Consider the following 16,720-nt stretch of genomic DNA (forward strand, 5'->3'; position numbering starts at 1 on the left):
CGGGGCTGGATCCCTGCTCCGCCTGCGACAGTGACCGACATCCCCGAGAGGCGCTTTTCGATCCTGTCCTCGGCTGGCACCGACCAGCCCGACATGGGGGAATAGGCAAATACTGGGATTCTGTGTCGGTCACCGTGGCTCGTGTCCCGTGCCGGGGGTCTCCTGGGTGTGAGGAGAGGGCGATGCGGGCGGTGGCTCCTGTCACACCAGGTCACAGCACCGCGCCCGGGCCCGTTCCCGGGCGGCGGGGGCGGAGCGCTGGTCCCGGTGCGGCCCATGGGGGGCCGGCCGTGCCCGGCCCGGGGGCGGTGCCGCGGGGCCGCCCCGGCGCGGCGGGGCCCGGCCCGCAGAGCCCCAGCGCCGCCGCCATGAGCAGCGCGGAGCCGCCGCTCGGCGCCGGGCCGCGGGCAGCGCCCGCCTGGCAGCGGGAGATCCTGGAGCGCAAGCGGGCCAAGCTGGCCGGGGCGGGCGGCGAGCCCGAGCCCCCGGCCGGGGAGCGGCTGGTGGTGGCGGAGAGCCTGGGCCCGCTCCGGGAGAACCCCTTCATGCGGCTGGAGAGCGAGCGGCGCCGGCTGCGGCAGGGGCGGCCCGGGCCCGGCGGCGCGGCGCGGCCGCTGCAGCAGCTGCTGGAGCTGTACAGCGCCGTGCCCGGCATCCGCACCATCCGCGCCGACAACATCCTCATCATCGAGTCCCGCTCCGACCCCGCCGCCTGCTTCGCCGCGGGGGACGCGCCGCCCGCCCGCCGCCGGGACCCGGCCGGCACCGACCCGCTGCGGGAGCTGCTGGCCCGGCGCGGCGCCGCGCTCGCCGAGATCCGCGCCGACCAGGTCGTCATCTACGAGACGGCCGAGCCGCAGGAGCCGCCCGAGGCGGCCGAGCCGGGCACCGTCAGCCGCCTCCTGGAGAAGTTCGGGCAGCGGCCGCGGGGCCGCCGTCGCCGCGTTGGGGACGCGCTGACCGGGACCGGCGGGGCCGCGGCTCCGCCGCAGGTGGGACCGGGCGCTGCCCGGGCCGCGCCGCCCGCTCCGCCCGCGGGGCCCGGCTCCCCCCGCTCCCCCGCGCCCCTCCACAAGGGACCCGGCTTCCCCCGGGCTCCGGCGCCAAAGGCGGGACCGGCATCTCCCCCGGCGGTCCCGGTCACCCCTCCGCCGCTCCCGGCTCCCCCCCGGGCCGCCACTCCGCCCGCGGTGCCGGTGGCCCCCCAGCCCACGGTCCTGCAGCCGGCTCCCCCCCGGGCTGTCACCCCTCCGCCCACGGGCCCCCCGAGGGTTGTCACTCCCCCGCCCACGGTTTCCCCTCGGGCTGTCACCCCCCAACCCACGGCACCCCCTCCCCGGGCTGTCACCCCCCAACCCACGGCACCCCCTCCCCGGGCTGTCACCCCCCAACCCACGGCACCCCCTCCCCGGGCTGTCACCCCCCAACCCACGGCACCCCCTCCCCGGGCTGTCACCCCCCAGCCCGTGCCCCCCCAGCCCACCCCGGCTCCCCCCCGGGCTGCAGCCCCCCAGGCGGTGCCAGCGGCCCCCAAGGCTGCGGCCCCTCAGGCCAACTGCTTTCTCCACAAGATCAGCCCCAACTCCTTCACGGTCACTCCCCGGGGGCAGCCCCCCAGCACCCGCGTCCCCGAGCCCGGTGCTGTCCCCGCCGGCCGCCCCGCGACGCCCAAGGGGCCACCAGTGCCATCCACCAGCCCTTCCCATGCCAGAGCCAACGCCAGGAGGCCAAAGGCGGAGGAGGCCGAAGCGGCCGTGTCGCCCCTGCCCAGTGCCAGTCCGGCCCCCAGTGCCACTCGGCCGCTCTCCGCCTCAGCCCCGCGGGCCGGGGGCTCCTTCGAAATCCACCCGGCCCCCAAGCCCGACTTGGCGGCCATCCCAGCCCACGACCTGCAGGCACAGGCTCTGGCCAAGCTGCGCCTGAATTCGCGCAATTCCTTCGTCTTCGTGCCCCGCCGGGAGGGCAGCCCGGCCCAGCCCCAGATTGCCAGGCCAGGCCCGGCGCCCTCAGAGGAGAAGGCGCCCCAGGAGCCTCCCAGGGCCTCCGCCCCGGAGCAGGAAGAGCCCATCACTTCCCCAGCGGCGCCTCTGGATCCCTTGGTACCTGTGACTTACATCGATGACATTGTGGAGCCGGACAGCGGCGAGCTTCTTCCCAGGGCTGGCCCAGCTGCGAGGACGGGGAGCTTGGCGAACCAGCCCGGAGGAGCTGGCCCTGACCTGGAGATGGAGATTTCCTCTGTGCCCCTCTACAGACCACACTCTGCCCCCCAGCAGAGGGGAGGCAGCACCTTCACTGTCGTGCCCAAAAGGAAACCCGTGGCCCCGGGGCTGCAGGCTCTCGCCGATGCCAGCGGAAGGCCACAGCGGGAGGAAGAGGAGGAGGAAGAGGATGGCAAAGGAAGAGGCAAAGCCGTGGAGAACGCTGATGGGCCCCAAGTGGGGATATCTCATAAAAAGCGCTACCCCACGGTGAACGAGATTGAAGTGATCGGGGGGTACCTGTCCCTGGAGAGGTCCTGCATGAGCAAGACGGGCTCGCGCCGCAAGAAGGTAACCGGGCACCTCTGTGCTCAGCGGCCGCTGGAAGTGCTGGTTTGGGTTCGGCTTCTCAGGAGGCACCGCTGGGAGCATGAGAGTGTTTGCCCCAGCCAGAGGCTGCCCTCAGAGCTGGCTGAAACAGGGGGTAAAACAGAAGTGAAGCCTTTGGGCAGGTGGAAGACAGGAGAGGGCAGGTGGAACTCCACCACACATGATGCACAGGATATTTCAGAATGGTGAGGAAGGAACCAGGGAGTAATATTTCATAGTATCCAACATTAGGAGTTTGTAGCTCTTTGCCAGCACTGCCTTGTTTGCTTTTACTGTCTCCTGGAACTTTAAAGGGAGCCTGAGGACCACAGCTGGGAGATGGGACTTGGCATTAAATGGAATTTGCTCCCAGGGAGGAGGCACTGGGTGCTGTCCCACCAAGCAGCTGAGGGTGGGATTTGCCCTGTGATAACTGCAGGGCCTCTCCCACCCCATCCCTTCTTGGAGATACGATAATGGAGAGTAAAGTATTTCAGGAATTTGGGAGCTGAGGGGGAGCTGCAGGGTTTGAACAGCTGCGGGCTTGCCCTGTGTCTGAGGGGTTGGGAGTGTTGAGCTGCCCGTGGTCACTTGGGCAGGGTGGCTTTGGAGTCTTCCCCGCATTAGTGATCTATTGATAGAGGCTCAGGAATTGGGTCTCGATTAGGCAGAAAGAGATCAGCAAAGACCTTAACTCCCCTTGATAGGATTATACCACCTGCTCGTTCTGAATGTGCAGCTACAGCTCTGAAGATCCAGGAGATGCTGGTTGCTCCAAATGCCTCTGGAGTGAGCGAATGCCAGATTTTCTCACGGCTTGGGGAGTAGTGTAGATCCTTGTGAGCCCTAAATTGAGAATTAATCTTTGTAGGGCTTGGTGAAATGCATCTGGACGTGATAAGGGAGCAGGGGAGAGTTGTTGGGCTCTGGAAGCAGCACAGAGGTAGCAAATCCCGACTTTTAGGGCTGTGATGTGACATGTTTCTCCATAGTGGGAACTGTTGTGGAACAATTCCGTTACCCAAATCCAAGTAGATAACTGAGGCACTGAATGCACATGGGTGCCTGAGGCGCTGAGCATTATAATTTGAGGAAATCCCTTGAGCAGGATGCATCTCATTTGAAGGGAGGCAAGGAGTGCTGCTTAACGCTGTCAAATTCCTCCCTAAGCACACGAAGCCTGTGGTAATTTGATGGTGACTAATGCAGGGAGCAGGTCTGGAGCACCTTGAGATCCAGAACAAGCAAATGAGCAGGAGTGTTGATTCTTGCTCAGTGCTCCTGAAGTTTTTCCTTGTTTTACTACAGGGAAATGCTTGGTGAGACTGGAGTTGTTCTGCTGCTTAAACTCCTGCTGGCTTGCACTCCCTGCAGCTCTTTTGGCTCTGTTCAGGTTCAGTTTTGGGTGTTAATTTGATTTGATTTACACCAAATCAGGTGTGTGGTATAAATGGTGAAAATATTAATACAGCATCTTACAGTTGTGAGTGCTCTTAGGATGGAGCAGAGGACACAGAGGGAATCTTGTGGATGGTTATATTTGGGAAAGCCCTACTGACAGAGCTGAGGAGCTGATTTTTCTGAGGAGGGGATGCTGTTGGGGCACAAAGAACAAAGCCCTGAGTAAAACCAATTAAATGGTGCAGAGTGGAAGGTGTCCTTAACAGTACCAAAATGAGGGAGGGAGATGAACACAAGTCCAGTGCAGTGATTGAATTGTTTTTTTGGTTGGTCAAACCTAGAGAAGTTGTGGCATGTCCAGCCTGAAACTTGCCAGGAGAAAGCTTTGAGCAACTGGCAGGTCAGTCCTAAGGACAGGAGTTTGGGCTAGAGACCTCCAGAGGACCTTTCACAGCCTAAAATATTGTGTGATGCTGGTTAACTGCTGCTTTGTGTGTCACTGGTGGGTTTGTGTGTGACATTGGGCAGGTCGTGGAGCTTCTCTGCCCCTGTTCTTTATCAGCTTAACAGCATTAACTGCCCTGCTGTGCAGCTGAGGAGCCAAATCCTGCAAGGTGCACACACAGCTGTTCCCTGAGAAATGTGTGTGGGGTCCTCCTGCAGGAGAACTTGTGTGTAAACATTTGGTTTCTGAGAGGAGAGAGATTTAAAGGCAAAAAAGTTTTTTGCCTTTTAATATTTGCAGAACTCAGGAAGATGAAACAAATAGGGACCCTTTGAAAAATAAGGTAAAGGAAAGTAGTCAAGACCCAAGTTTCTGGGGGAAATGAAATGTGGTGTGGGAGAAACACCCATTTTTCTTTTAGTTCCCTTCCTGCTCAGCCAAGCACAGAGTATGACTTTGTAGCCAGGGTCTAGAAGATACTGATGGTGGACAAATGGAAAGATTTCTGTTTACTCTTGACCTAGAGGATGTTTGTGGCTTTTACTCTGGGTAATAAGGCTGAGTGTTGATGCCTGAAAAGGAAGGAGCTTGGATTAAGATGCATTCCTTGGTTTCTTCCCAAGAGATCACTCTGTGTCTCCAAGGCAACCAGCCAAAAACAAGAGTTCTGTTTTGTAGCTGTGTCGGGGTTTTCAGAAACTTTGGCCTGAATTGGGCAGAAACAGCCAGTTCTTGTGATCTGGGAGCTGCAGTTCTTTGTTAAAACCAATCCCCTTTCTCTTTTGGGGTGTCAAAACCTGATGCTGTTTTTACTGAGCAGCTTCCTCTGTCTTTTGGGGTGAGCAAGCCCTTCCTGTGCCAAGCATCTTCCTTTCCAAACCTTGCCTTAAAAAGGTCTTTAATTATGCTCCATACTCAAGAAAGTAGTGTTTAGTGAAACGTCAAGAACTTGGAAAAATTTAACTGTTTGCTGGTGCCCAGCAGGAATCTGGGAGATAAAGAGCAGGTCAGCAGAGTCTGGAAATGCTGTGCATCAATGAGTGTCTGTGCAGTCAGGGGTGATCATTTATTGGGAAGGAGGGTGTCAGCCCTGCCAGTTGCACCCCACTGTTCTCTGAGATGCAGATGGTGTTTTTCTTCAAATGTAGAAATTCAGCCTCCATTTCCCATCCCATGTCATGATTGCCTGACGTGCTCCGTGTCCTCTGATCCACATCCTCTTTTTGGGAGGGTGGCTGGGACAGGCTGGGAGTGGGTTCCAGTCACCAGTGGGTTCTGCTCTGCACAGAGGGAGCTCCAGCCCCTGCTCCTGGCTGCTGACAGTGCCTGTGGGACTTGTGACTTGGCTGTGGCCTCAGGGATGCTGCTGCCTCAAGGTCTTTCAGGATAAACAGCTTTATTGCTCCTTCCAGACCTTCAGATATGTGAAGCAGCTGTTACTTTGGGGGTTGGAGCTGGAGCTTGGTGAGGGAGAGAGAGGAAGATGATGTTTAGGAAATAAATAAATCTGTTCCCAGCTCTGTTGTGGAGCTGCTGTGGGGGGACAGGGGCTGTGAAGATCAGTGTGGGGCTGGGTGTGATGGGACACATCAGGCTCTGCAGGTGGAGGGCAGAGCCCCAGCCCTGCTCACCCTGGGGGCTGGATGAGCTGGAGCTCCTGTGCTCAGGAGGGGTTCAGGTGCCCTCCAGGGCTGTTCATCTGCTCTGGGGCTGTTCTGGGACCTCTCCAGGCAGTGCCAGCAGCAGTTCAGATAAAGCAGTGTGGGTGGGACTCAGTCTGAGAAGTGTTTGCAGCTCCAGAGGGATGTGCCAGGAGCTGCTGGGCAGCTGCTGGAGGAGCTGGCTGGGCTCTCAGAGAGGACAGGATACATGTGCAGGGGTGGAAGGAGACCTACTGACCTTTATTCTAAACTGGGAGTGGGGCAGAGGATGCAGCACACTGTTGGTGACCTCTGCTCAGGGCTCCTCTTTGTACTCTGTTATGGCAGAGAAGTAAAGGCATTTCAGCAGCACCAGGAGGAAGGGAAGGCTTTGCTGCAGGATGTGGATCTTTGGGATCACAGAGGATAAAATCTTGCTCATCTGAGCTGACAAGAGGCAGTGGTGGTTTGGTTACCTGCCAGAATAACGTCTAATAAAGTTGTCAGCGAGATAGAAATCTGGGTTTCTGCAGAACATGTGTGTTGGAGTGAGAGCTGGGGAAGGACAGAGCACTGCAGAGCCAGCCAGGCTCCCCACGAGCCATAACTGGCTTCAGGCTGTCCTCTCCTTGGAGGCTGGACTCTGCCCTGACCCTGCTCCTGCAGTGCATCCCAAGGGTTTTCCTCTCCAGGACCTCCTGGAGATCCTGCAGGGAAGGTGAACGAATTCTGGCCATGCCACCCAAAGCCCTGCTCATAACAGGAACTGAGAGCCAGCAGACATCGGGGTGTTGATGGGTTTGGTGTTTTTGTTTGTCACAGCTGGCAGTTTGCCATGTGCAGGCAGGCGAGTTGCACTGGTGTGAGCAGGGATTACGGGAATGAGGCTGGTGGGATCCAAACTGTTGGAGCCTGCAGCTAAATTATCTTCAGAGGTGTTCAGCTGAACTTCAGAAAGTTCCACCTCACACAAACTTCAGCATATGGTCCATATCCTACTCTTTTGAGCTGTGTAATGCCTGAATGTGGCTTCCAAATTCCCACTTAAAAGTCCGTTAAACAAAAAAATTATTTTAAATACCCCTCAGTTCTGATCATGGGCAGCAGCTTTGTTGGTTGAACCTGCTAAACTTCTTGCTCTGCAATTTTCCATCTGTTCAGTTCTGCTGGAGATGGTCTCCTGTGAGAACCAGGTGTCGGCTTGGGATGTTGGCAGGGATCAACATTTCCAGCTGTTGCCCAGACCTGTTTGGAGCAAGTCTGCACAGTGTGGAGTCTAAATACTGGTGGCTGCCTGAAGTTTTTTTATGCTGGTTTTTTTTTTTTGCTATAACACAAGTAAATTAACCATAACACAAGTAAACTAATCTGGTGGTAGAAGAAGAAACCTCTCTTCAAAAATCCCTTTGATTATATCATCTCTGTGTTTTGGAGGGGTCAGGGCAGAGATTTGTATTCTTTAGCTCTTGGAGAACTGCGTGTTCCTGTTCTGTTTTCTGTCTCTGGCTGTGCTCTGCTGGTGCAGATTCATCTGCCACCTTTAAGGAGGGGCCATGGCAGTATCTGACATGGATGTATTGCATTTTTAGGAGATGAGGTCAGCAGCGATAAGTCATGCTCAGGAAATAAGTGTCTTAGATGATGAAGTGCGGTCCCTGCCCTGCAGAGATGATCTCCATGAGCTGTCAGATGGCAGCAAGCTCTTCCACCCAGACAGGGCCATTTTCCTGCCCTTTGCTAATTCCACTGATTTTTATTTTTTTTCCCTGTGATGATGGCTGAAGCCTGAAAATCAGAATTTGCTGCAGTTACAGCTTTCAAACCACTTCACAAGCTGCCCCCGAGGCTGTGGTGGGGCAGTGGGTGGTTTTTTGTTTCCCCTCTGCATGCCAGCACCTTGAAGTGCTGAGACTTTGTTGTATGAAGCCCTGGCAGAGCAGATGAATCAGATTTATCTCATCTCTGTAGTGGGAAACTTTCTGTGACTGAGGCTCTGCATGGCCTCACCACTCCCATGCTTTTCATTCTGCAGTGACAGCCTGAGCTGATCCCAAATTCCCCCGGTTCTCTTGCCCCCATGTCCTGCCTGCTGCTGTCAGCATTGCAGGGAATGGGACAGAAGGGCTAAAATAGAAACTCTTACGCAAATAAAGAGCAGAGCCTGGCTTTGAAGCTGGTTAGGACGTGCCCAGGGCTCAGCCTGCCCCAGAGCTCCAGAGGAGATTGGAAGTACTTTGTGCTCTGAACTCTAATGATGAGGATTACAGTTAACGTTTTCTTAATCAGTTTCCCTAATCTGTGGACCAGATTGGAGATGATTTATAATTTCCCTGCAGCTCAAGGATTCAGTTTGTTTTGGGTTTGGGTTTTCCTTCCCACTCTGGTTTTTCCAGTATGTGGTCATGGTGTTCTGAGAAGAGCAGAGGAGGACACTGGGGTGGCTGGGGCAGGATTCCTGTTGGTCTGTGTTATGTGTGGGGAACAGCAGGGAAAATGAAAATATTTAGTTTCTGGATGCAGTGGCAGTAAAGGAAATCTGGGTAAGAGCTGCAGCAGCAGCATCTCCTTCACCTCAGGGGTTGTGCTCACCCTCCTCCCAAGTGAAACCTGAATTTAAAACCTATTTATAACCCAAACTTCCAGTGACTGCGGTCTGTGGGGCTGGGAGGATATCCCTGTTTGCCAGTTTGTGTAGGAAGAGTCACATGAAGTGTCTGTATCACACAGAGCCACTTCACAAACATCCTGGGAAAATCTGGGCCGGAGGAATTCCGTGCTGATGTTTTCCGAGAAGTGCCCTTCGGATGATCTTGGGAACTTGGCAGGATGGAGCTGCTGCTTTGTGGGCATTGCAAGATTGTAGGAAATATCTCAGACAAAACACTTGTGTGTGTAGGGAAATCGTGTCGCTTGCAGGCGGTGGAAATGCAGCTCTGAGCCCTGAGGCTCCTGGTGAGCCTGATGCACTTGCTTCTCATCAAAGAAGTTCCTTTTGCATGTTAAAAGAGAGGGGAAAAGGGCAAGAGAGACATGAACTCTTGTGCAGGTGATACTGTTCACATCATGGGAGCCTTTTGGTCCTGAATGAACTCCTTGACAGGGTGGGAACTAATTCTGCTCCCAGCCTCTCTCTGTTCCCATGGAATGATGCTCCATGGGTCCCGTTCCAGCACCAAATTCAGGTATTTTTGTGAGCTGCTCTGGGCAGTCTGGCTTGCACAGAAATGTTTGTGGATGGCAGCTCCCAACAGTGCATCTTGTTGTAGCTACAAAAGGGCTGCCTGTGAAACCCTCTGCTCTTGGGGAGCCCTGTGTGATTTTTTTGAGGACACCAAGTCTTGACACTAATTGTACCTTGCTTGTCCTGCTCCCTTTGTGTATTGAGATGAGATTTGTTTTGTGCTAGTAGGGAGATTTGTCCGGTTCTTAGGGGCCAAATAAGTAATTTTTGAATTGCTTGTTAAGCTGTGGAAGGCTCTGGCTCTTCTTCCTGCAGATGTGAGGAGGAATGAAGGGCTCCCAGGGTGAATGGCTGCTCTGTGCTCTGGCACACTGGGGCTCCAGCTGTGCTTGTGTGGGCACTGGGATCTCCTCTTGTCCAGCACAGTGAAGAGTTAACCAAGCACCTGCCCCACATGCTCTTGGGGCTGTCCCTACCCTGTCACTTCTCATCAGGAATTTGAAACTTGCCAGTGTCTTGCACAAGGAGTTTAATATTTCGAATCTCCATGCATTGCTCCTATCTGCCATGTGCTTCAGCATATTGATTACACAGAGCTGGCTTTGTGGGTTGCCTTGTAAATGGAGACTTTCCTGTTTTGCCTTGTGGCTTGGGAGCTGGGATGTGATCCTGGAGGAAATGTCTCCTTTGCCAGCCACTCTGGGCTTCCCCCATGTGTTCCTGCTGTAAATCTTTAGTGCTCTTAACTCAGTAACTCACTGAGGTGCAGTTAATGGCTGAGCAAAAGTCAGTCTAAGGAAACACTTCTTGGAAAAGCATGATCAAGTGATTCTCTGGTGTCACAGCCAGCTCTTCTTTTTGTACAGAATGACAGAAGAGTATGTTTCTGAATCTGCAGTTTTCTGGGAATACTTAGAATGCTTCAGCCACAGCAGTACAGGGTTAATCCGATATAGGAACCAAGCCTCAAGTCCCTCTGTTCCTAGGGGCTCTTGTCAGGGAAAAACCCTTTATTTCTGTGTCAAGGAAAGGCTTTAGAGGCACAAAAGCTCCTTATCTGCTGAATGATAGCAAATGCCTTGGAGATGTGCTGGTGCTTCTGCAGTCCCCAGGGTGCTGTTCCAGGCTGCCCACATAGTTTGTGTCTGGAGTTATTCAACAATTTGAGCTGACACATGACTGTGTTTTCAAAAGGACAAGCACAGACACATAGACAAGCTCATTGCTAACTCCAAAAAAATGGTTCATTTCCCCAAAAATCCTTTATCTGAAAGTTTCTTTTCTGGGAGCTGTCCAGATCATTGACTGCAGGCTGCTGTGAAAAACTGAAGGTCTCTGCAGAGCTTTGGAGATTATGAACTGCTTTTCTGTCTCCTTTTACTAAATCTACTGCTCTGTGGGACTGGTCAGATGGGAAGAGCAGGGTAAACCCTTTGGGGATCTTTGTCCACCATAAAAATCTCTGCTCCTACCCCATTTCCAGTCTCACAAGCAATTATTTGTTTGTGCAGAGACCTTTCCTGTCACTCCCTGGCAGCTGGGAGGTTGTTCTGTGTTAGAACCTGACAGCCTGACACAAGGTTGACTTCCCTTTTCTAAATGAGATCTGCATGACTACTCAGATTTACGCTTTGTTGGGCAATGTTTGCCCTGGCTTCTCTTTCCTGGATATTCTATTACTCATTACTGTTCAAATCCTAGCAAATAAATAAATGATTTTTGCTATGGCAACAAGAACTTATTGGTTGAACAGCACAATATTTCCTGAAAAGCCTGCTTTACTTTTTCCAGTGTGTCTGATTGCTGGGCAGAGTATTTATATATATATTTATATATATATGTATATATGAGTTTGGGTTGGACCCTGGGTTTCTGACACAGCTGTGGGTGAAGCCTCCAGCTGAGCAAAGAGTGACAAATCCCTGCAAACATCCACAGCTGAAGGGTGCAAAATTCTTCCTTGCCACAACTGGCAGCTGCTGCTGGGGCAGAGACAGTGCTGAGACAGAATGAGCAGAGGCCTCTGGCTGGGCTCCAGCAAGCTGGGCTCTGCTGGGACACGCTTGTCTTCTAAAGAAACGTCCCCTGTTGCCTTTTGTGTTCCCATAAAAGTCTCTGTGGTCTGGCAAAGCGCTGCTGGCTGTGCAAACCTGTTGTCTGTGCCATGACTGGGCTCTTGGTTTTCCTTTTTAGCTGGTTCCTGGGACTGAAGCTGCCTGTTCCTTGCACACAGAGCTCAGTTGTGCTCTGTAGCCACTCAGAGCATTTCTCTGCCCCCCTGTGTCCCCTGGTTTTGCCTGAATGCTTTGCCCTCCCTGTTCTGTTGGGTCAAGCAGAGCTGCTTTGTGCTTCCCTGAATCCCTCTGGTGCTTAGAGAGGGGAGCTCAGGTGCTGCCACAGCAGGTTTTGGGGTTTGGGGCTCTCTCCCCATGGGCAGGGCTGACTGAATGCCCCAGGGATTCCTGTGCCAGTGCCTGGTGTTTGCTCTGCCTGGGTGTGCCCAGGGGATCAGTGAACAGCCCTAGGCTCTGCCTGCTGCAGGCTCTGGGAGCAGGGCTGGGATCTGCCCTAGGACAGATCCCTGTGGTGTGGGGGAACCGGTGCCACGGTGCCCCTGTGCCACACACCTGCCTGGGTGAGCCTTGCAGGTGATCTTGGCCCAGCTGTGCCCTGTGCCAGGGCCTGACTGCTCTGTGTGAAGGGCTCCAGCATTGCTTGAGTTGGCTGTGGAGAGTGGGAGCTGTTGAGTTTGGGGCTGTTGTTGTCTCTGGTCTCTCTGTGGGAAGTTGGTGTCTCCAGACTCTTTCTGCTCTGTTCTGCCCTGAGGCTGTTTTCTCCTCCAGCACTGCATGCACCTTTGGTCTAATCTGTACTCAAGTCACTTTCTTAGAGATTTCCTCCAGATAGCAGAAACCCAGGAGCGTTTAGTTCCATCTTCCAAGCTTAAATTCTAAACTCCAAGGCATATCTCTCCTGCCTGCTTTGTTTTCCATGTTCAGCCAAGTACTTCTTGCCCTTCAGTGCCACTGGCAGCGCTGGTCAGTGGCCTGTGTGCAGTTCCTGGTTCTGGCAGAGTGGCTCATCCCCACAGGACAGTCACCACATTGTGAGCACTGACAGCCTGGCTCGGATCAGGGAACATCTAGGTCAGCAGCAGGGATGGGAAATTCAGGGAGCAGCAACTGGGATGCTCTTAGCTTCAGGACCATTTAATTCCAACCCCTTTTCTCTGAAATAGAATCTCTCTTCTCCTTGTGTGTCATTTGGGGAGACTCAGAGCAGCTCTGGCTGGGGCAGGGAATGGGGAAAGGCAGCTGGTTCCCTCCATCCTCCTTCTCCTGGGAGCAGCCTGTGTCCAAGGGCCGTCCTGCCCTGGGGCAGAGTGGCACAGAGCTCCAGCTGTGGGTTTGCAGTGTGCAGGAGCTGCAGCTGCTCCCTCTGTTGCCCAGATTTGACCTAAACTGTCCTTGTGCTTTGCTGAAAAGCAGCAGTGAAATTCTCCCTGTCTGCTCTGATCCCCCCAGGGCTCCTGGGCATGGGCAGCACAGGTTGTGACCTGCTGGCAGCTCTGGCCCTTGGGGACATCCAGATGTGACTTTGGCAGCCCCTAGCAGTGTCACTCCAGTGCTCCAGCTGCTGCTGTGACAGGGAATGGGTGCCCCTGGGCACGGTGGTGCCTGAGGGCTGCTTGGGGCCAGGTGCCACTTGCCAGCCTCTGGGGATTTTCTGTATGACAGAAATATGGGATAAATGTGCTGCACTTGCCCCTGGCCAGTCATTACACAGCATCTGGAGAGAGAGATCATAACCATCAGGCTTCTGTCCACAAGCTACCACGTCCTTTCCATTCTGTTCATAACCCTATTAGCTGAATTTTAATTGTATTTAGAAGTAAAGGGATCACAACACCCTTTTAAACAGCTGCTCCTGAACCTTGATCTGTGTTGGCTAAATACTTCCCTACTTTTGGCAAGAACTTACTCCTGGCAGGCTTATCCTCCTTGTTTGTCTGATGTGTGCTGGCATCAGCAGTTCTCTGCTCCTTGGTTATTTTCTGGAGTACTTACAAAGAGCTGTTGTGCTTTTTCTCCACCTTCACTTTTGCTGGTGTGAAGTTTTTGCCAGTGAATCTCCTCTGCACCTGTTGAGGTGACCTGTAACCAGATCCCCGGAGCACAGCAGTAGATAATGGTTAGGACAGGCAAGGCTGCAGGGGAACAAACCCTTCCCTCAGCTTTTCTTCTCAGCTTGGACAAGCACATCTGGAGCTACTTCCACCACCTGCTGGGTGTCACAGGGAGGAGGGAGCCAGGCAGTCCCTGTTTCCAGCAGAAATGCCTTGTTCATTCCTGGTTCATTTCAGCAGCATCCTAATGATGATTACAGTCCTACAGCCAATCCCAAATTTTCTTCCTCAGTTATTCACAGGTGATGAATCCTTAGTGCAAGGATTGCTGTTGAACTTGACTCTAATTTTAGTTGAGTCTCCCTGATAATTCTCCTTTGCTCTTGCCCAGATGAAGATCTCTTTCAACGAGACGAGTTTGCAGACGATGTTTGAGTACCCCTCAGAGAGCTCCCTGGCAGAAGAGGATGAGGAAGAGGAAGGACACGCTTCTGAAACAGAGGAGGAAAAATCTCGTACCTTTTATGTTCCACGCCCAAACAGCACTTTGCATCCCAGTACACCTAACTCAGGTGAGTGAGGCACTGTGTTGGCACCGTGGGGTTTCTGGTGGTGCCTGACACTGCTCACGTTTTCCATGAACTCTTAAGGGGCTCCACATGGGTGGAAATGCTGGTGGAGATCAATAGGGAGCTGCAGGTGGGCTGGCCCTGTTGGGATCCCAGTCCCACTTCTTTTTGGGGTGGTGAGAAATATTTACCTCATCTTTCTCCTTCCAGCAGATTTATCCAGCTACACCCCAAAGCACTCTGTGAAGTTCAGTGAGTGGCAGGAGCAGAAGTATGAGGGTCCTGCTGCAGAGGGACCCCTCCCAAAGGAAGCTGATGCCCATGGGAACCAAGTCATGGTGAGGCTATAAATAATCAACTCTTGTGCTCTCTTGTGGTGTGGGGTTTGTTCCAGGCAGTGGATGGGACAGGATGTGCCTTTCCCTGCACACCTGTGTTTGTGTTCCTGCCCGGGGAGCTGTGTCACTGCTCCCAAGGGACCAAAACACTGCCACTACCATAGCTGGCTCTGTGAAGGAGACTGAAGGCAGCTGGCACACTCTGTGCTTAGCACAGGAAAGACATGGATCTGTTGGAACAAGTCCAGAGCAGGCCATGGAGATGTCCCTCTGCTCTGGAGCCAGGCTGGGGGAACTGGGGGCCTTCACCTGGACAAGGGAAGGCTCCAGTGAGACCTCAGAGCCCCTTCCAGCACCTAAAGACAGCTTATGAAAAACAGGGAGCTTGATTTTTTTATTTTTCTTTTAAAGTGATAGGACAAGGGGGAACAGTTTTAAACTAAAAAAGATTTAGATTAGATATTGGGAAGAAATTGCTCCCTGTGAAGCTTTGGAAGTGTCCAAGGCCAGGTTGGATGGGGCTTGCAGCCTCCTGGGATAGTGGAAGGTGTCCCTCCCTGCTCCTGGCATGAGGCTGGAACCAGATGGGTTTTAAAATCCCTTCCAACCCAAACCATTGCAGGACTTTGACACTCCTGGGCACGTTTGGGGAGGGGGGGCACTAACTAAACACATCCAGCTAAGCCAGGCTGGGAGCCAAGGCACCATCCAAGGGTGAGGGGCTCTGACAGCACCGTGGTCTCCCTGTGCTCTGCCCACAGCTCACCCCGGCGGAGAAGGGCGGTCTCTCGGATTTCAGCAGCGAGCCCGCGCTCTATTTCTGAGGCTGCTCTGCGGTGCCTGCTCAGCTGGGCAGGACAGGAACCGCCACCCAAACCGCCCCCAAACCGCGGCTTTCCCCGGATCCTGCTGCCAAGGGTGGAACACCTGCTCTCGGGCATCTTCAGAGAATATTTGCACTGGATTTTGGGACCCAATTACTGCTTTCAAGGCAATTGATTTATTCTGCCTGTGGCCTTGCATATTCCTTGTTCAAGATCAGCTGCCGGTTAGGCAAGTGTGGGAAGGACATCTGTAATCCTGGGGTGGATGTTGATTTTTCTTACTGCTAGTCTGAGTCCAGGCACTGTGCAGGCTCTGGACAGCTTTTGCAACCCTTCTCCCTAGAGGAGGATGGCTCTGGAGTTGGAGCTCTGGGCAGCAAGGCAGGTTCACAGCGTGGCTGTGATTTGACACACTGGGTGTCACTGAAGCTTGAGGGTTTGTCCTTTGCGTGTTTCTGGCTCTGGTTTCACTGAAACATCATGGAATTCATGTGCCATGAGTTATGCCATGAAAAAAGCCAGTTACATGCTTGTGGAGTTCACTGAGAACACCTTGAGGGAGGGATGGGAAGAGCAATGAATGCCTTTAGCTTTAGGTGTTATTTTTGCACCAATGAGTAGAAAAATGTCCAGACTGTTTTGAGCCTCTTGAAGACTTCCAAACATTGGCCATAGCTTTGGTCTGTTCTTCCCAACTCTGGCATCCAGTCTCTGGGAATTGCTGGTTGTGCTCCAGTTTGCCAGCTCCTCTTGTTGCTTTGTCCCAGATGTGATTGATCTCTCTTGGTTGCTTCCTTCAAGCCACACTTGCTCTGCTCCTCTAATCAAAGCACAGGAGGGCAGTTTCACTCCTTTCTTCTGCAGAACTTGAACAAGGAATGTGGGTTATTTTTGTTTTTTCTAGGATTTTTATAGTTCTATTGTAATTGTTTAATGCAGCCAATATGCAAAGGACTCTGCTAGAATCTTCCATTCAAGTTTTCTACTACTGTAAACTCAGGGTCAAAATTGCACTCTGGAACAGATGGAGCAGTGCTGCTAATGAGATTTGTACTTTGGGATTAAAAGAGATGTGGTGAGAACAGATCTGGCCTCTTTGGGCTTTATGGAATGAGTGGTACCCCCACATGGGGTGTGATCCAAAGGAACAGGCTGGTATCTTTGATTAAATTTGATGGTTACTGGTTTGTCTCTTATAGATGGTATCTGCTCAAGTGACACTGGTCTGTGAACTGAAAATGCTTTGCATACCTTGCACTTGGTTTGGTGTCTGTTGTAGCAGCAAGGGAAGGTTGTTCTGCTAAAAAAACCACAGGATTAAATGTTAGGACATACCTACTTGTAGCTGTTCCCTTCTGCCCTGGGTGCCTAAATACTTTTGGAAAGATAATGCAAAAAAAAAGAAAAAAAAAAAAGAGCTACTCAGTAGTTTGTTAGATGTTGGTTGGGGGGCCACAAAGAAACATTTTGCACCTCCTTGTCCATTCCAAGCTGATTTCAGATCTGCTGCCTGTGTGATTTGCCAGAAGCAGGATGTGTCTGCAATGCATCTGCCTGGGACATGACACAAGGACCATGGAGTTCCAGGTGTTGAGGCTTCTCCCATTAATGAAATACTTCAGGATA

The 16,720-nt window shown here is 53.3% G+C and overlaps 1 protein-coding gene across 2 annotated transcripts; it reads left to right on the forward strand.

Annotated features, from left to right (window-relative positions):
• Nucleotides 1-364: 364 nt before the first annotated feature.
• TPRN (taperin) lies at nucleotides 365-16,178 on the forward strand. 2 transcript variants are annotated; one of them, XM_023937931.2, is made up of 4 exons: nucleotides 365-2,552; nucleotides 13,755-13,935; nucleotides 14,143-14,270; nucleotides 15,032-16,178. In XM_023937931.2, exons 1-4 carry the CDS (start codon nucleotides 369-371, stop codon nucleotides 15,092-15,094), a joined length of 2,556 nt encoding a protein of 851 aa, XP_023793699.2. In that variant the 5' UTR covers nucleotides 365-368; the 3' UTR covers nucleotides 15,095-16,178. The 2 variants fall into 2 exon arrangements, with proteins under 2 accessions (XP_023793699.2, XP_086714784.1); XM_086858658.1 differs by having other exon boundaries at nucleotides 14,146-14,270.
• Nucleotides 16,179-16,720: the final 542 nt, after the last annotated feature.

This window comes from Cyanistes caeruleus, chromosome 20 (assembly GCF_971803275.1).
Source record: "Cyanistes caeruleus chromosome 20, bCyaCae1.hap1.1, whole genome shotgun sequence".
NCBI classification, from domain to species: domain Eukaryota; kingdom Metazoa; phylum Chordata; class Aves; order Passeriformes; family Paridae; genus Cyanistes; species Cyanistes caeruleus.